Source organism: Ixodes scapularis, unplaced genomic scaffold (genome assembly GCF_016920785.2).
Source record: "Ixodes scapularis isolate PalLabHiFi unplaced genomic scaffold, ASM1692078v2 PGA_scaffold1__304_contigs__length_218370807, whole genome shotgun sequence".
NCBI classification, from domain to species: Eukaryota; Metazoa; Arthropoda; class Arachnida; order Ixodida; family Ixodidae; genus Ixodes; species Ixodes scapularis.
This window is the reverse complement of record NW_024609846.1, coordinates 12,533,034-12,549,695: the sequence shown is the minus strand read 5'-3', so window position 1 is coordinate 12,549,695 and position 16,662 is coordinate 12,533,034. Positions and strand designations below refer to the sequence as shown.

The window sequence follows — 16,662 nt, the reverse complement described above, 5'->3', positions numbered from 1 at the left end:
GTGCTGAAGACAGGGTTTCTGCTCATTCGTCGTCATTCGCCGAAGGCGTTTTGTAATACCTTGCGTAAACGGTGAAAATGACCCTTGAGAATACGCGAACATTTTTTACGAAAGCCTAGCACCGCAGGGAAAAGTTACAACTGGTCGAACGCAAATCTCGCCGGTCTCGCGGCGTGATCAAAGCTTCCTTGGCATACCGAAGTGCACGTCCGAATCTACTGCTATGTTAAATGTATTGCCTTTATATCATATATACAGCGCGCTTATTTTAGGCTTTTCAAGAGGTTTTTAAAGATTGGTTAAGGCTACACTGGGGCAGTATAATCACGGAAGTTATACGGCCAGAGGGGCATTAGGGTATAATCGTCACTTTAAGTTGAACAATTAACTAAAATTTGTTTAATATTTTTAATTTGTAAAAATAAACACATTGTTCAAATTATAAATCTGCGTCATCGAAACCCACTAGATCAGTAAATTTTAGAAATAATCGCAGCACATGGGAAACGCGGGGTGCGCTGAAGTTGCCACTCGTGAAACAGGCGTAAGGTTGGTGGTGCAAAAAACGTAGATGCAAATTTCATCCTCCGCGTCCATCATGTCAAATCATAAAAAATTAACGCCTACCGAGTAGCATCGTCTACTCGGTAGGCGATGCTACTCGCTACCTTTTGAAATTTGGTCACCCGCACCTCTCCAGGGAACTTTTTGAGGAGAACCCAGTTCCCAACTATAGGTGGAGTATAAAATGTAGAGCCCTCAATCACATCCTGGTACTATTGCATATACTCTAAAATGAATCCTTTTTGAGACAACCGCTCTCAAAGTGGGGATGGTTAAGCCGTTTTTACGCATGCTTCCATCTTTTGCAATTTGGGCGCAGGCGCCTCGCCTGGGAACTTCTTGAGGACAACCCGATTCCCGACTATAGATGGAGTAGAAAATGTAGAGCCCTCGATCCCAACCTCGTACTATGGTAAATACTCTAAAATGGATCCTTTTTGAGACAACTGGTCTCAAAATAGGGATGGTTCAGCTCTTTTATGCATTCGTTCAACTTTTGAAATTTGAGCCAATGCGCCTCGACAGGGAATATTTTCAGGACAACACGGTTTCCAACAAAAAACGGAACATAAAATATAAGGCCCTCGAGCACGTCCTGGTACAATGGCGAATACTTCGAAATGAGTCTTTTATGAGAAAACCGGTCGCAAAGTGGGGATGGATTGGCCGTTTTGACGCATTCGTTCATCTTTTGAAATTCTGCCGCCCGTGCCTGATCCAGGAACTTTTTGAGTTCGACCACGAGGGCTTAAGTGGTTAAGAGGTACAAAATTTAGGACCCTCGACGATAAGCTACTCCTATGGCAAATCCTATAACGTTAGCCATCTTTGAATAAGCATGTCTCGAAATAGACATGAATAGACTATTTCCAGGTATTCGTTCATCATTTCACATTCGGGCACCCGCGCCTCTTCCAGGAACTTTTTGAGATCGACAAAGTTCTTAACTGGTGACTACAAACTTTAGGGCCCTCAACTACAAGCTGCTGCTATAACAATGCTTGGTAGAAGAGCGTGTTGGTTTAAGTCATGGATGAAGAAAGAATAAAACAATTAAAACAGGGACAACACCAACCACATCTTTCAACTAGCAACAGACGACTAACTTTCAACAGCGAGCAGCCGACTATACCCAGGAGGAGAAGGGGGGAGAAGGGAAGATAAGAAAACGCGAAGTGCAAGTCAGAGTGGTGGGTTTATCTCGGATTTTAGAAATTCAACCTGTTTTCGTCAGCAGGCGGGAAGGGTTTGACACGTTGTTTTTTGCTGTGGTCATGGCGAATGATTCTATGATCCCCCTGCCGAATCTGCTTTCATGCACCCCCCAGGATTTTTGTTTTATCAAAGAGGGGATGACAACGCAAACACGAACGGGCATGTATGACTATGGGATGATAAAAATCTGGAGAGGCCTTAGAAACTTCGTTGTGATGTTCGCGGTGTCTTTGATTCGTGCGTCTTCCGGTCTGTCCTATGTATTGATGGCCGCAGCACAAGGGGATGGAGTAAACTTTCTTCTCTTTGCATGGAATGAATTTCTTTTCGTGTTTAACAGTGCAGCCAATCGGAATCCGGTTGTTGTTCACTTGTTGACAGAGTTGTTTAAGACGCATGCGGCACGAGAAGACAACATTTGTGTCGAACTTTGAGGCAATGGATTTTCCGGTGGGCTGAATTGTGTACGTAAGGAATGACGGCGAATCGGGCTTTCTTTTTTTGTGGCTGGTGACTGGCGATCAGGCCCGCGAATCAGCCTTTCCATTACTGATCGAAGAAGGTCGACGGGAAACCCTGCCCTGACGAGCCTCATGTGCTGCGACTTGAAGCTATCTTCTGAAAGATGACAGCAAGACTTCGTGAAGGATGAAGGAAACAACGATTTGATGATACCGTGTTTTACCGACTTCGAATGGGCGCTAGAAGACGCTAGGACAAGTTTAGAAGACCTTTGTTGAAAGGCCCAGCAGAGTCCAGTGGCACTGACATGAAGCTGCAAATCTAGGTACTGAAGACCTTCATTCGAAGGTTCTTCCTTCGTGAATGTAAGGCCTGACGAACAGGCGGAAAAAACGGCTGTAATGCTATCTGGAGAAGTTCGATCAGGATGAATGATTAGGTAGTCGTCTACATATCTGAAAACATGGCAGCCAGGCGCGGAGATGTCCAGTTGTGCTTTTATAGCTCTGTCAACGAATAAAAGAAATAATTCGCTGAGAACAGGGGCGAGGCATGAACCAATGCAAACTCCTTTCTTTTGGCGGTAGATCCCTCTCTCATGTTTAACTAAGGTGGACGGGAGATATAGATGAGTCAGGCTTCAACCCAACTTCCTTCTTCGAGGCTGCTTGCTTCATCTCAAGAATTAATTTGCTCCGTCTAAGGCTCCGCTCGCTCGGTCTGCACCTACGCAAGAGCCTACCTCATCCTGGAGTGGCCTCCGTCCTTGGATTCCACTGTAACAACTGGTCCTCCATCTACCGTATCATGCAGATATCGAGGAAAGAAATATCCCTAGAGCTCCACCTTCTGGGAAGGGTCCTTCCCAGCCGCATGACGAACTTGTTTGGCTCTGGCTTCCGCTCGCATCCTTCGTACCTGTTCATCGTCGACGCCGCTTCTCGCCTCCTTGAAGCTTCATGGAAAGAAGTCATTGCTGGAGTGACTGCCTCCTGCCGTAAGCTGAACGAGACGAAGTTCGAACCGCCAGTCCTGTTGTGCAACACTGCTATCTCGTCCGACACCATGGAATTGCTCTCCAGAGGCCCCAAGTTCGCCCCAGACCTTCCTACTAAGAAGGTTGATCAACTCGCCTCAGTACATCAAGTCGCCGCCGCCATCCCAGAACCACAGAGGCAAGATTTTCTCGGCTCCGCCATCCGCGCCGTGCGCTTCCACCCACCCCCAAGCCAGGCAAGATCTCTCTACTCGCCGCTGTTGAAGAGCTTCGTCAAGAACACCTAAAGCTGTTAGAATCCGATAAGACGGGTGTTATTGTTGCTTTAGAGGAGGGAGATTTTGGAGATAAGGTGAACGCCGCCCTTTCAAAGAATTTTCTCAAATTGAAATCGCGACCGTCTGGGACCCTCAGGTCAAGAGCTAAACAACTCTGCTCGTGTTTGAACCTTTTATTCCTAAAAAGCGCCATTAGTAGTCCAGCGAAGCAGTACCTTTCAGTTTTCTTCACTGCGAAAACACATAAGACTGGAGTTCCCCTCCGAAGTATTGTGTCGGAATACGGTTGTTGGCAGAAGCAGCTCGGGCTCTTTCTACAAAAGCATCTGTCCTGCATCCACCTCCCTCAACCCTTTAGAGTGTCTAACTCAATAGAACTCATCTCTCTCATCAGTTCCCAACATTTCTGCTCCTTGCCGCACTCTATTTTTCCACTTGATATAGAAGACATGCATTTCAATCTAGATCCTACCGCATTGCTTGCCTCAATCTCCGACGCCATCTTTGAGCACGGAGCTGTGGATTTTCAGAATTCCTCCGGTGTCTCCGTTGCTGGGTTCGTTGACCTGATTCATCTATATCTCCAGTCCACCTTAGTTGAACATGAGAGAGGGATCTACCGCCAAAAGAAAGGAGTTTACATCGGTTCATGTCTCGCCCCTGTTCTCAGCGAATTATTTCTTTTATTTGTTGAGAGAGCTATAAAAGCACAACTGGACATCTCCGCGCCTGGCTGCCATGTTTTCAGATATGTAGACGACTACCTAATCATTCATTCTGATCGAACTTCTCCAGATAGCATTACAGCCGTTTTTTCCGCCTGTTCGTCAGGCTTTACATTTACGAAGGAAGAACCTTCGAATGAAGGTCTTCAGTACCTAGATTTGCGACTTCATGTCAGTGCCACTGGACTCTGCTGGGCCTTTCAACAAAGGTCTTCTAAACCTGTCCTACCGTTTTCTAGCGCCCATTCGAAGTCGGTAAAACACGGTATCATCAAATCGTTGTTTTCTTCATCCTTCACGAAGTCTTGCTGTCATCTTTCAGAAGATAGCTTCAAGTCGCAGCACATGAGGCTCGTCAGGGCAGGGTTTTCCGTCGACCTTCTTCGATCAGTAATGGAAAGGCTGATTCGCGGGCCTGATCGCCAGTCACCAGTCACAAAAAAAGAAAGCCCGATTCGCCGTCATTCCTTACGTACACAATTCAGCCCACCGGATAAAATTCATTGCCTCAAAGTTCGACACGAATGTTGTCTTCTCGTGCCGCATGCGTCTTAAAAAACACTGTCAACAAGTGAACAACAACCGGATTCCGATTGGCTGCACTGTTAAACACGAAACGAAATTCATTCCATGCAAAGAGAAGAAAGTTTACTCCATCCCCTTGGAGCCGCGGCCATCAATACATAGGACAGACCGGAAGATGCACCACTCCGCGAACATCACAACGAAGTTTCTAAGGCCTCTCCAGATTTTTATCATCCCATAGTCATACATGCCCGTTCGCGTTTGCGTTGTCATCCCCTCTTTGATAAAACAAAAATCCTGGGGGGGGGCATGAAAGCAGATTCAGCAGGGAGATCATATAACCATTCGCCATGACCACAGCAAAAAACAACAATTGTCAAACCCTTCCCTCCAGCTGACGAAAACTGAGGTTGAAATTCTAAAATCCGAGATAAACCCACCACTCTGACTTGCACTTCGCGTTTTCTTATCTTCCCTTCTTCCCCCGGGTATAGTCGGCTGCTCGCTGTTGAAAGTTTACTCGCCTGTTCAGTTGAAACATGTGGTTAGGTGTTGTCCCTGTTTTAATTGTTTTATTCTTTCTTCATCCATGTTATAACAAATCCTCTCAAATGAGTCGTTTTTGAGAAAAGCTTGTCTTGAAGTGGATATGTTTTCAGGCATTCGTTCATCGTTTCGAATTTGGGAACCCGCGCCTTGTCCGAAGACGTCTTGAGATGGACCGAGTCTTAAACTGACGATGAAATACAATACATAAGACCGCCGACTACAAGGCAGTGCTATCTCAACATCTTGGTTTTCCGCCTTCTTCGGGGAATGTGATATCAAGCAGTGTTGTACGGAACGGCGTTCCAAGGAACGGCGTTCCTGGAACGCGTTCCTTTAGGAGGAACGAAGGAACGCCGCCGTTCCATTTTGCATTCGTGGAACTGGAACAGGAATTCGTTACTTTTTTACGGGAACGAAAGAAGGAACGGCGTTCCTTTTTTTTCGTCCAGTGGGTTCATTTTAGAGCGCAGCTCTTAGGGGCCCGTTCCCGGCTTGAGCGGCGTCGGCGTCGCCGTCCGCGTAACCAAGGTCATCCCAAGGTCACGTGACCCCCAAGGTCACGTGACCCCTCCCAAGGTCATCTCAAGGTCACGTGACCCCAAGATGGTCACGTGACCCTTTGAAGGTCACGTGACCCCCAAGTCACGTGACCCCTGTGAGGTCACGTGACCCCTCTGAGGTCACGTGGTCTCCCCACGGTCACGTGACCCCCAAGGTCACATGACCCCTCCCAAGGTCATCTCAAGGTCACATGACCCCAAGGTGACCCCCACGTGACCCCCAGGTCACGTGACCCCCAAGGTCACGTGACCCCCTGAGGTTACGTGGGGGTCACCTTGGGGGTCACGTGACCTTGAGGTGACCCCCATGTGACACCCAAGGTCACGTGACCCCCAGGTCACGCCTCCCCGAGGTCACGTGACCCCCCTCCCCGAAGTCCCGTGACACCCCCCCCCCCCCCGAGGTCACGTGACCCCCCCCCCCGGAGCATATTAAAGAATGAGGGGAGGAGGAGGAGAAGGAGGAGGGGTCTACCCTCCCCTCAGTACCCTTCACTCCTCCTCCTCAAGAGCTGCGCTCCAATTCGGCGTTACAGGGAGTTGTAAACGGCTTTCACTTTTTTATTTTATTTCTAAAAGGGGAAATCTAAAAAAGTATTAAGACAATAGCTTTACAGTATTAAGACAATAGCAGTCATGCAATGTGGGGCAACAGTACATTTGGCTCGCCTGCATAGCCCACCACAAACATGAATTCGGCAACACGCTGAGATTTTTAAAAGTGAATATATCAACAAATGAAATCTTGCTTTGTCGTGTTTTCTTTTCCTGGTGTCCTTCCATCGCACCAACAGGGCCAACAGAGAAGAATGGAAGCTCCCTGTCCCCCGCTCCTGTACCGTAAACCTTTTCACCGCAGCATTTCTTAATGCAAAAAAGTGAAATAAACGTTCCTACCTACCTACCTACCATCGCAGCATTCAAATTCGTATGGTGCTATTTGATAAGATAAAAAAAAAAGCTTGGTTTGATCTAAGTAAATGCGGTAATTTGCAAAATACAAATGTAAGTTGAATATGTCACGTATATGTAACGATACGTTCCATTTTTGAAACTGTAATGGGAACGACTTCATTTCTCGCAGATGAAACTTATAACGGGAACGCGTTCCAAAAATCAAGAGGAACGAGGAACGAGCTTCCGTTCCTCTTTTTGAGGAGCGTGTACAACACAGATATCAAGTCGGATGTTTCATTACGCTCTTCTCCCGAATTTCTTTTTGTGTGTGCAGGACGACTGGGTTAATTAATTAAATGTAAACATTCAGTGCATGATGAAGCATGACTTTTGACGTCTCAACGTTAAGTTTACGAGAACAATCATGTTCTCATAAATTGGGTACTCACCGCAGTGCTCCAACTCCTTAAAGAAAACCACTTTGTTATGATCTCATAACACCAATAATTAGCACGAATATTTTGAAAACTTATTTTTATAATTTTAGATTATCGCAATATAAAACATTTTTTTGTTTGCTATTTTATAATGCTAATAGAAAAATACTGGAAATGATCACAACCGTCAAAGCAGGAACGGTTCAATCTTATTAGCCGAATTGGTCTCAGGAACTCTAGACAACAATTTTGAGGAAAAAAAACTAAATGTACCCAGCACCAAATCGATTCTTCTGGTTTAGGGCAGTTGTATGTAAAATCTTGTACTTTGCTGTAATTTTAAATTGTGCTCGTTTGAACTTGGCTGTTTCTCAAAAATTTGCGTGAAGTTCCTCCAAGATATATCTTTCTAGAGATGTAATACACTTCTTAGACACCACAGAGTGTGTCATAATATTGGGAAGGGACTGCATTTATTTTATACAATCATGAAGAGATTTTATACCCAGGAATAAACTGAACACTTTGATGAACTTGGATACTCTTCAGTAGTGGCAATACATCAAAAAGTTTATTCGACTAAGGAACCTGCAGTTTACACGTCATTATCTTGAATGTTTGGGACAAGAATAGCGATATATGATAGAATGGAGTAGTAGCATGGCAAGTTGTTCAAAGCATAACGTTTCGGTGTTACAAGGGAGTTTTCGTAGAGCGCGTTTCCCCCTCCGCTAAGCCCTCCGCAACAAAGAAGCCGCTACTGCACCTGCGCGCCGATGGTCTTGATTGTAAAGTTCTGGGTATCGCAGCGGGTTTCTCAGAGCGTTGCGAAACGGCGAAAACCATCTACGAAAACTCCCAATTATCATATTCGCATAATAAAAAAAACTTGGGAGTCGCTTAATGCTTCGCCTTTAGGAGTGGAACGCGATAGCGTTATCGGGCCCCGTCCGCAAAGCCTTCTCAGACAAACCCGCACTCGTTCCCGAGCCGTGCAAGTGTGTGTGTGCGTGGTCTAGTCGGTAGCGTCACGTGTCACGTCATCTCACGTAACGCGTGACGTCACACGTTGCTGCGCGTTGCATTATGGGATTTTCCGGTACCACCTACGCCGCGCGTTTTCTATGTTGCCCTTTCTTTGGCGTGCCACTCGCTCCCTTTCGCAAAATACGCGTTTCGGAGCACTTCCCTACTGCAAAAACCAGTACTACAACTTTTCGCTATATGGATTATGGAACTGGAAATCTTCCTGGATTCGGTCTTGATTTCAGGTTTTCGGAAATTATTCCTTTTTCTGCAATTTGGATTTCAGGTTTCCTGAAACAATTCCAGTTAGGTTTCCAGTTCTATAATCCCCATATTGTGAAAAGTTATATATATATATTTTTTTTTTTGTAGGGTTGCCTGCCGTATAACTGACAGCTCAAGAAGCGCGGGGCGTGGCTCCTCATCTTCACACTTTTTGCTTTGTGGCTCGTTCCTCGGCGTTCTTTTTGAAGATAATGCCTTGACTTGAGCTTGCTGGCTGCGAAGCGTTCATGCCCGGGGGTAACCACATGTCCTGCGATTCTTAAGGTCTAGGTGACTATAGTTTGTTTCGTGAACGTTTCGCAAGAACGGTTGCCCCCTGTCGGATACCCGGCTCGATGATTCTTCGGTGCGTCTTCCTCAACATCCGTATAGGTTGCCGTTGCCCAATGGGGCAAACATGATCTGGCTCGATTGCTCGAAGGATTGTTCGCGCTCGCTCGAGCCACGCCCAGACAACTTCGTGCGAAAAGTCTCTCAAGCCGGGAAATCGGAAAATGGTATACAATGGCCGATACATTCGTTTAGAAAGAGCTTCAAGAAGGCTATTCAATTGCACCAATGACGGGTCAAGATCGCGCCTTCTTCAGTTATTGAACCCATGGCAAAAGCCCGCGGTATGAATTTTTGCGGAGCAGACCTGCTTGTCGGGAGGAAGAAAATAGTCTGCACCGTGACTAGGAGAGTAGCTTTAACTTTGATGAGTGATGCAGGGCAAACCACAGCACACTTTCTGAACCTCGATCATTACAAGTTCCCTCGATAAGCAGTTAACGGCTGAGAAAGGTAGTGCATTTTCCTTTTTTTCTTTTATATGGAGCCTGCTATAGTAGGTGACAGGTTAAGAATTCAAGGAAAACTCCTCCCACTTCTTTCCACTTTAACAGATGAAACACTGGAGAGAAGATCACAGGTCCTCTCTAGAGTTCGCTCTGCTGAAGTGGAAAGAGGTGGAAGGAGCATCCCATGAACTCTGAACCTGTCATCGACCGTAGAACGCTCTGCGCGCGCATTCCTAATATAACGAAACAAACATATACTTCTCTTTCAAACATTCTCGTACATGATTATGAGGCCAGTGAGGACGTAGGGTGTCACACCGATCTCATTTTCCGGTTTCAGAACCACGGGCGCATCGGCGAAGAGCGCGCTCGGCGCTACTTCGGCCAGCTGGCCAGCGCCCTCAACTACCTGCACAACAAGAACATTGCTCACCGGGACCTCAAGTGCGAGAACGTCCTGCTCAAGGACGAAAACACGGTCAAGCTCACAGATTTCGGCTTCAGCAGATTCTGCCGTAAGTTTTTCCAATTTTCGAGGCTTTGTCACAAGCACAAGCAGACTCATCCCTACAAGAAAGCTACTTGGGGTGCACCAAGAAGGATGCTGTGAAGCAATATAGTTACGCGCGCTGCACGCGCGTACCTTATTGATGAACGCGCACATGGACAGTGACATTTTTGCTTTAGCTCAGCTACAGATTAATACATCAACGCATGTAACTACATTCGCAGCTTTCTCTTTATTGGTACTTGTGTAACTCAACACAAAGGTCGATTGGCTCATCACAGATACCGCTCGCGCCGAAAAGACAAAGGCGAGGAAAAGACACAGGCAAAACACGAAACACATTGCACCCTTTACACTAATCTACATAAACAGTCCAGCATGCAACCTGGCAGCCCATATGAGCATGTTCATTACTCGGCATATGAGGAAGGCACGCGCCACGCGCACCGAACTCTCATGATGGTACCTGCCAGAAGCTCTTTAGTTAGCCCCCTTTAGTATTTCTGTGGCATTTCCGGTGAGAAGTGAGCGTGAACAGCTTGAATCGGCGCTCAACCACAAACCCTGGTGCCTTTGACTGCCGAGCCACAGAAGGTTGTCCCCCGTCCTCTTTTGCTTTTTTTTAAACATCATTACTTCAGATACTTCCTGGACGCAGTCACAGCTAATCTTTTCGTGTTTTTTTTTTCTAGTCGTTTTACCTTATCACAGGGGAGAGTTTATTCATACCACTGACGCATAGCCTCGTCACCAACGCACTAATCTGAGTGAGTTGTCCATTGCAGTTTCAGTGGCTCTGTATCGCGATGACACGCAGAAGAGACTCCACTCGCGGACTACTTTCTGTGGGTTTTCAAAAGTGAAATGTGCGCGTGCACTGCTCTGATGGACGCTCAAGATGCGCAAGCGCACGTGCGTCCATAGCTTTGATTGCATAGCAGAGATGGCAGTCCTGACATTATTCTAATGAGATTACAGTAATTAAATTATTTTTTCTGGTAGTAAGTAAAGTAATGAATTACTTTTCTAGACTGGTAATTTAGTAATGTAACGAATTACTTTCAAGCAGTAATTTCCAAAAAAATTACTCATTCCTTTTGAAATTACTTTTTTCAGAAATAAGAATTGTACCCTTGTTTGTGAGTTATAAAAAATATTTATATATTTTTTATGGTGAAAGGTCATGCAAGATTCGTCAGAGCAAATGAACGATGGTCATCTGAGCGCAAAGCTTCGTACAAAGAGCTCGACAGACGCACAAAGGCGGGATGGAAAGGCGAAGGAGCAAAGCTTATGTATAAAGACATCGCCGGAAGGCCACGGCTCACGAATTCCAGGCAAGACAGATTCATGGTGCCACATCATCACGGCGATACTTCGGTCATCCCTAAGCTGACAGTGCGGTGGGAGCTACGAGCTCACCAGAACCAATCAACCATCTTCCTTTGATCACGTGACCCGTCTCTTTCTCTGCTCGTGTGAATGAACGAGTGCGTGATAACGTGGCGAAAGACAGACGTGTGAGTAAACGAACAAAGTGTTAGGGCGCAAGTTAGCTGGTGTAAGTTTATGATTGTTGAATTACTCCAGACTGCGATGATGACAGAAAAACGACAGGAAGAAGGAAAGAAGTGTTTTCTTCCTTCCTTCTTTCTTTCGTTTCTTGTTATCACCGCAGTCTCGGGTAATTCTACCATAACGTGTGACTGTTCCAACGAGCACGTAGATTCCACCGCACTGCTAACTTAGGGATGAACGGCTTTTAGGCTACAAGGCGAAGGGCACATCACCAGTGAGGTAAACACACTTTAAAACCTGAGAGGACAAGACAGGAAGATCACCAGCCCTCTTGCTCTTTCGTCAAGCAAGATCAGACCGTAGCCTCGACCACTGTGAACAACAAACGACCGGAATAAATAGTTAATCCCATATGCCTTGTCAAAGCTCCAGAACGTTTCCTGCGTATCCTTGGCCTTGTTAAGTAAACGTGCTTCTTGTAGTCAAAAAAAAAAAAAAAAAAACAAAAAAAAACAAAAAAAAACGGGAATTCAGCAAAGTAGGTCCGGCTCGCGGTATATCTCGCTGCCTTTTTATGGGAAGTTCATACGGGAATCAGTCTACGAGCAGATATTGTTGAAAATATTTTGTTGAAGAAAGTAGACATTTTAGGAAGCTCGCACAATCCCTTTTCTCGACTGGCGACGCTTCAGCCTAGCTAATATCCAGCCCCCTTGAGTGACAACGCGCAATAACTTGGGCTCTTCGGGTGCATGGGAACAATACACTTTGAGAGGAATGACCGGGAATACGTCAACTAGTGCTCTTGGGAGAATAAAACTAGACTGCGTCCGAGGCAAAAGGCAAACGTTTCCCGTGACAACCCCTTGTAAGGACGAGCTCCCCATGGCCAGACTTCACAAAACTGACACGGAATATACAGTCTTCAAGATCAGGAAGGGAAACATATCGCCCTTTAACTAAGTACCTTCACTATTGAATGAACTGCGAAACCTGTGAGTCGACGGCTTTTGAGTCACATCTAAGGAAGTAGCTATTCATAATGGTTAACACTTACATGTTCTGTGCGCCAGCAAAACGATTGCCAGTATGGTTCACCTTGAGGCGCATAAGGCTGTTGTGTAAACAAGAAGATATGACTTGTGGTACATAGTATACTGTAAATAAATCGAGCGCGAATTACTGCTTCAAGGTATTGAAAAGTAATGTAGTAATTGCATTACTTTTGGAAAGTAATTGTAATGTGATGTCATTACATTTATTCTGCAATAATTTGTAATGTAATTTAATTACAGTTTTGCAGTTTTCAGAAAAGCAATTAATAATGTAATTTCTTCACTTTTTTAAAGTAATTTTGCTACCTCTGCGGCATAGCCACAGAAAGTTGACCACGAGTATAATGGCACATTTAATTTAGGGAGATGTGAGAGCGTCAATGGGGTATAACTAGACTTTGCAGTCTCCGGTTTTAACCGAAAAACACCGGTGTTGAAAATACAAAATCAGTTAAAACCAAAAACACCGGTGGTTGTATATTTTCACCTTGATTTAAACCGCAAAACACCAGTCATTGCTTGTTTTTGCCCTAGTGAGGGATAATTTCTTTCGAAATTCTTCCCCGTAGAGGTTCGTCAAACGTGTCATATCGTGGATTCTGCATAATTCCAGTATTTATACAGAGGTTGCTGTTGTTCTTAGACGACACTGCCAACATCAGTCTGGTCCAAGGCCACTGACATTGGAGAACGCATATCTTCAAAACAATGAACCTTAATTACTCCTGCTGTGGTAGCATTTATTCACGTTGACTAAGGCTGTAAAGAGCCTAATTTGTTTTTCACTTTTTCTGACATTTCGGTTTTAGAAATAAGGTGGCGACGTATCTGGCGCGAATATAAATAAACTAGATCGCCCTTTATATCGATAATCACTGTCTTTAGCCTTGTCACGGGTCTTCCAACCGAGATACCCGGTTTTTAAAAATCAAATAAACACCGAAAAACATTCGCCGGTTTTTCTCACTAATAAAAACGGAAAATGCACACCCCAGGTATAACTATGGCGTGTATTTTCCTATGTTAATGAAAAAAATTAAGGGATGTTTTTGGGTGTTTACATGTTTTATAAAAACCGGTGTATTTGTTAATACACTCTTCACGAGGCTCAAAACGGTGATTATCGGTTTAAAGAAAACGGTCCTGCCGTTGGGCGGTTAATAAAAGTAGCCAAGACGCAAGTCAAAAGCAGTCAAAAAGAACCATATTTTTTTTTCCACCAAATTTGTCGTTACCGTATTTATAAGTAATAAACAAAACGTAATAGAAAGTAAAAAAAAAAGGCAAACAAATTAGGCTGTACATCGTTTGTCAACGTGAATAAATGGTGTTACAGCGAGAATAATAGAGGTTCGTTAGTTTGAACGAGCTCGATGGCCACATCAAATGCCGAAGACGGTTCTTCTGCAGGCGCAGCATAGACTTCAGTAAAAGAATCGCCACAAAGTCGTGCAGCTTCCTTGTGTTTCTTCGTTCAGTTTTTTTTTTAATCGAAACTTGGTAAAAGATATAAAAAAAAAAAAAAGCCGAGAAAGCAACAATAAGAATAAAGTCTACCGGAAACTGCATAACCCAAGCTTCGATGCAACTTGGAAGCCACGACAAAAGGTCCCTCAGGTTGTGAACGACACCTTGGAATGATCAATGCAAAGGTGCAAGCGAGATAAGCATGAATGATCATAATAAGCCCTGGAGAAAGGGAACAAGGGGGACAAAGGATAAACAAATCTTCAAGCACAGATAGGTGCGCGACCGAGAAAGTCCTCCTGGTCCTGGTATCGAGCCAGAGACCTCTCCATTTCCAGAGCAGCGTTCTACCAACTGAGCTAACCAGGAGTTAGACGTAAGTAGAGCAAACGGGTTTTTTCAGGTGCCATCAGCTAGCACCAATAAGGGTGAGCTGCCTGCACTGTAATATTATGATTAATGCGAAGGTGCAAGCGCACCAGTCACCTAGCTGTGTTTGGAGATTTGTACTTGTCCTGCGTCCCCCTTGTTCCCTTCTCCAGCGATTATTATCAACACCTCAGAGTTTCCATTTTAGAGAGAGAGAGAGAAAGATGTTTGGAGCGGTGTTACTATTTCTCCGCTACGTCGATTTCTCCGCTAAATTTAACGGGGAAATTTTTTCTGCTAAATTTAGCATATAAATCTGTCCGCTAAATTTAGCGCAAAATTTTCCCACTAATTTCAACTGAAAAATTTCCCCGATAAATTCGGCGGAGAAATTGACGTCACGTGACATCAACACCAATTCAGTTTCCCCGCTAAATGTAGCGGGGAAAATGACGCACGACTTCGTGTCACTTCACCCAGGAACAAATTCAGCGACAGCAGGAGAGAAGGAGGAGGAGGAGGAGAGGGTACGGAGGAGAAAGGGGCATACGCTCCCCTCCGTACCCTCCCCTCCTCCTCCTTAAGAGCTGCGCTCTAGTTTCGTATTTCAAAGATTTTCAAACGCATTTCACTTTTATTTTCCGTTCAAATAAGGTAAAAAATGAAATAAATGGTTCTTAAACACATGGTAAAATGTGGAGATTTGGCAATGCGGTTTCAGTATACTACATAAAAGGTCATTTCATAAATTAATATTCAGAAACTACTAAAGCTACAGTCCTCTACACTGGTTATTATTGCCCCGGTTGTTTTTTAATCAGCGTTCTATGGAGCATAATTATTTAAGTTTCCGGACGTGTTACAGGATGTTTTTATATTTTAAAACTAAATTCTGCTAGTGAAGTGCAGAAGGACCGTATGCGCATAAGGCATCCCAGCACAGTTCATTTGAGTGAGCGGATTTCACTTGAGTGAACGCTCGATTCTTAGATTCGTAGGTAAGCTTTTCTCCGCATCCGTCAAAAGGCCGGTGACGTTTTCTCCGCGTCGAACAGTTTTGCTTCGAGCTTTTCTCCGGTGAGCTTTTCTCCGCCACCCGACGTTTAACGCGGCGTTTTTCGATTAACGCCGAGAAGTGCACAGCCTAGGGATACCGTTCATTCACGTTTATTTCGTCCAACGATCCGCATGGACAACCAGGACTGAATAATTAGTCTCGTCCTTGCAGACAGTGTTGGATTTTGACTAATCCTAGAAGCTAATTTTCACTTCATTATCATTACCTCTTGACTTGAGTGCGCTTCAAAGTAACCGAAGTTCGATTCCTCTAACCGCTTCCTCATAAGCTTTCAACGGGGCCTTTCCTTTGCCATATAGGTTAACCGGCGCACTGCAGCCGCAGTCACACTGCGCACATATACAAAGGACACAATATTCGCTGCAGACACGATGAGAAAATGATCTGTGGACCGGCCGCATGCATGTTTGGCCCATGTTTTAATACGTTAGCATAAGAACGCTCGTTTTGACGAAAACCCGGCGGTATACCTTTCGTTTGTCAGTTTGTGCGACGCTCCCATCGGTCCGAAGCGCTGACGTGAGCACGCGTTAGGCTCTCTCTTTCTCCCTGGCGCTGACAAACTGACAGACACCACCGGGGTTTTGTCAAAACGAGCCCTTTCGTTTTCGGCAAAGTCACGCGCACAGCTGGCGCGGAGCCAGAGAGGAGGGACGGCGCGCAACACCTCCTAGATAACAAAGCCAAAGTGCTGAGTAAGATGGATTTATTGGAGAAGGTCAACTCTGGACGCAGATTGGAAACGAGTGCTGCGTCAGCGCTTCGAGTCAAGTTTGAGCCGGACGTTGACGTAACCGTCGTGTCCAATTTGTGACCAGTATTGGCCTTCTCCGATGACGTCATCTCATTCAGCACTTCGGCCTTGTTATCTATGATGTGCGCCGCGGCGCATGGGAAGGCGGGCGTGCCGAGTTGCCGCTCTGCCGTCGCCGGTTGTTCTTCGCTCTGGGTGTCCGTAGTAGTGGTGCGTCGGCTGTGATGTGTGCGTGTATATAAAATGATAGATGTTGTTCACTCCACGAGTGATATGGATGTGGTTCTTTCCACAAGTTATATGGATGACCCTATCCAAAGCCTTCGACTTACTCTGACAGGCAGAGTACAAAAATGAAAGACGTTTACAATCCCTTGTAACGCCGAATTAGAGCGCAGCTCTTGAGGAAGAGGAGGGAAGGGTACTGGAGGGGAGAAGGTGGAAAGTCCCCCACTACTAACATGGATGTGGATTGACGTGTGCTGAACGCAAGTCGCAGAAAATGCACATCTTTGGTGAGAGCATCGCGTGTAAATTTAGCGGGGCAATTTTTTCCCCTAACTTTAGCGGGGAATTTTTTCCATTACATTTAGCGGGGAAATCTTTTCTCCTAG

The 16,662-nt window shown here is 45.3% G+C and overlaps 1 protein-coding gene across 1 annotated transcript in view; it reads left to right on the top strand.

Annotated features, from left to right (window-relative positions):
• LOC120838877 (testis-specific serine/threonine-protein kinase 1-like) overlaps positions 1–16,662 on the top strand; it is a 44,888-nt gene that overhangs the window by 27,202 nt on the left and 1,024 nt on the right. The window contains exon 3 of the mRNA XM_040208996.2: positions 9,640–9,814. Coding sequence (XP_040064930.1) covers positions 9,640–9,814 — 175 coding nt within the window. The remainder of the gene's footprint in view (positions 1–9,639; positions 9,815–16,662) is intronic.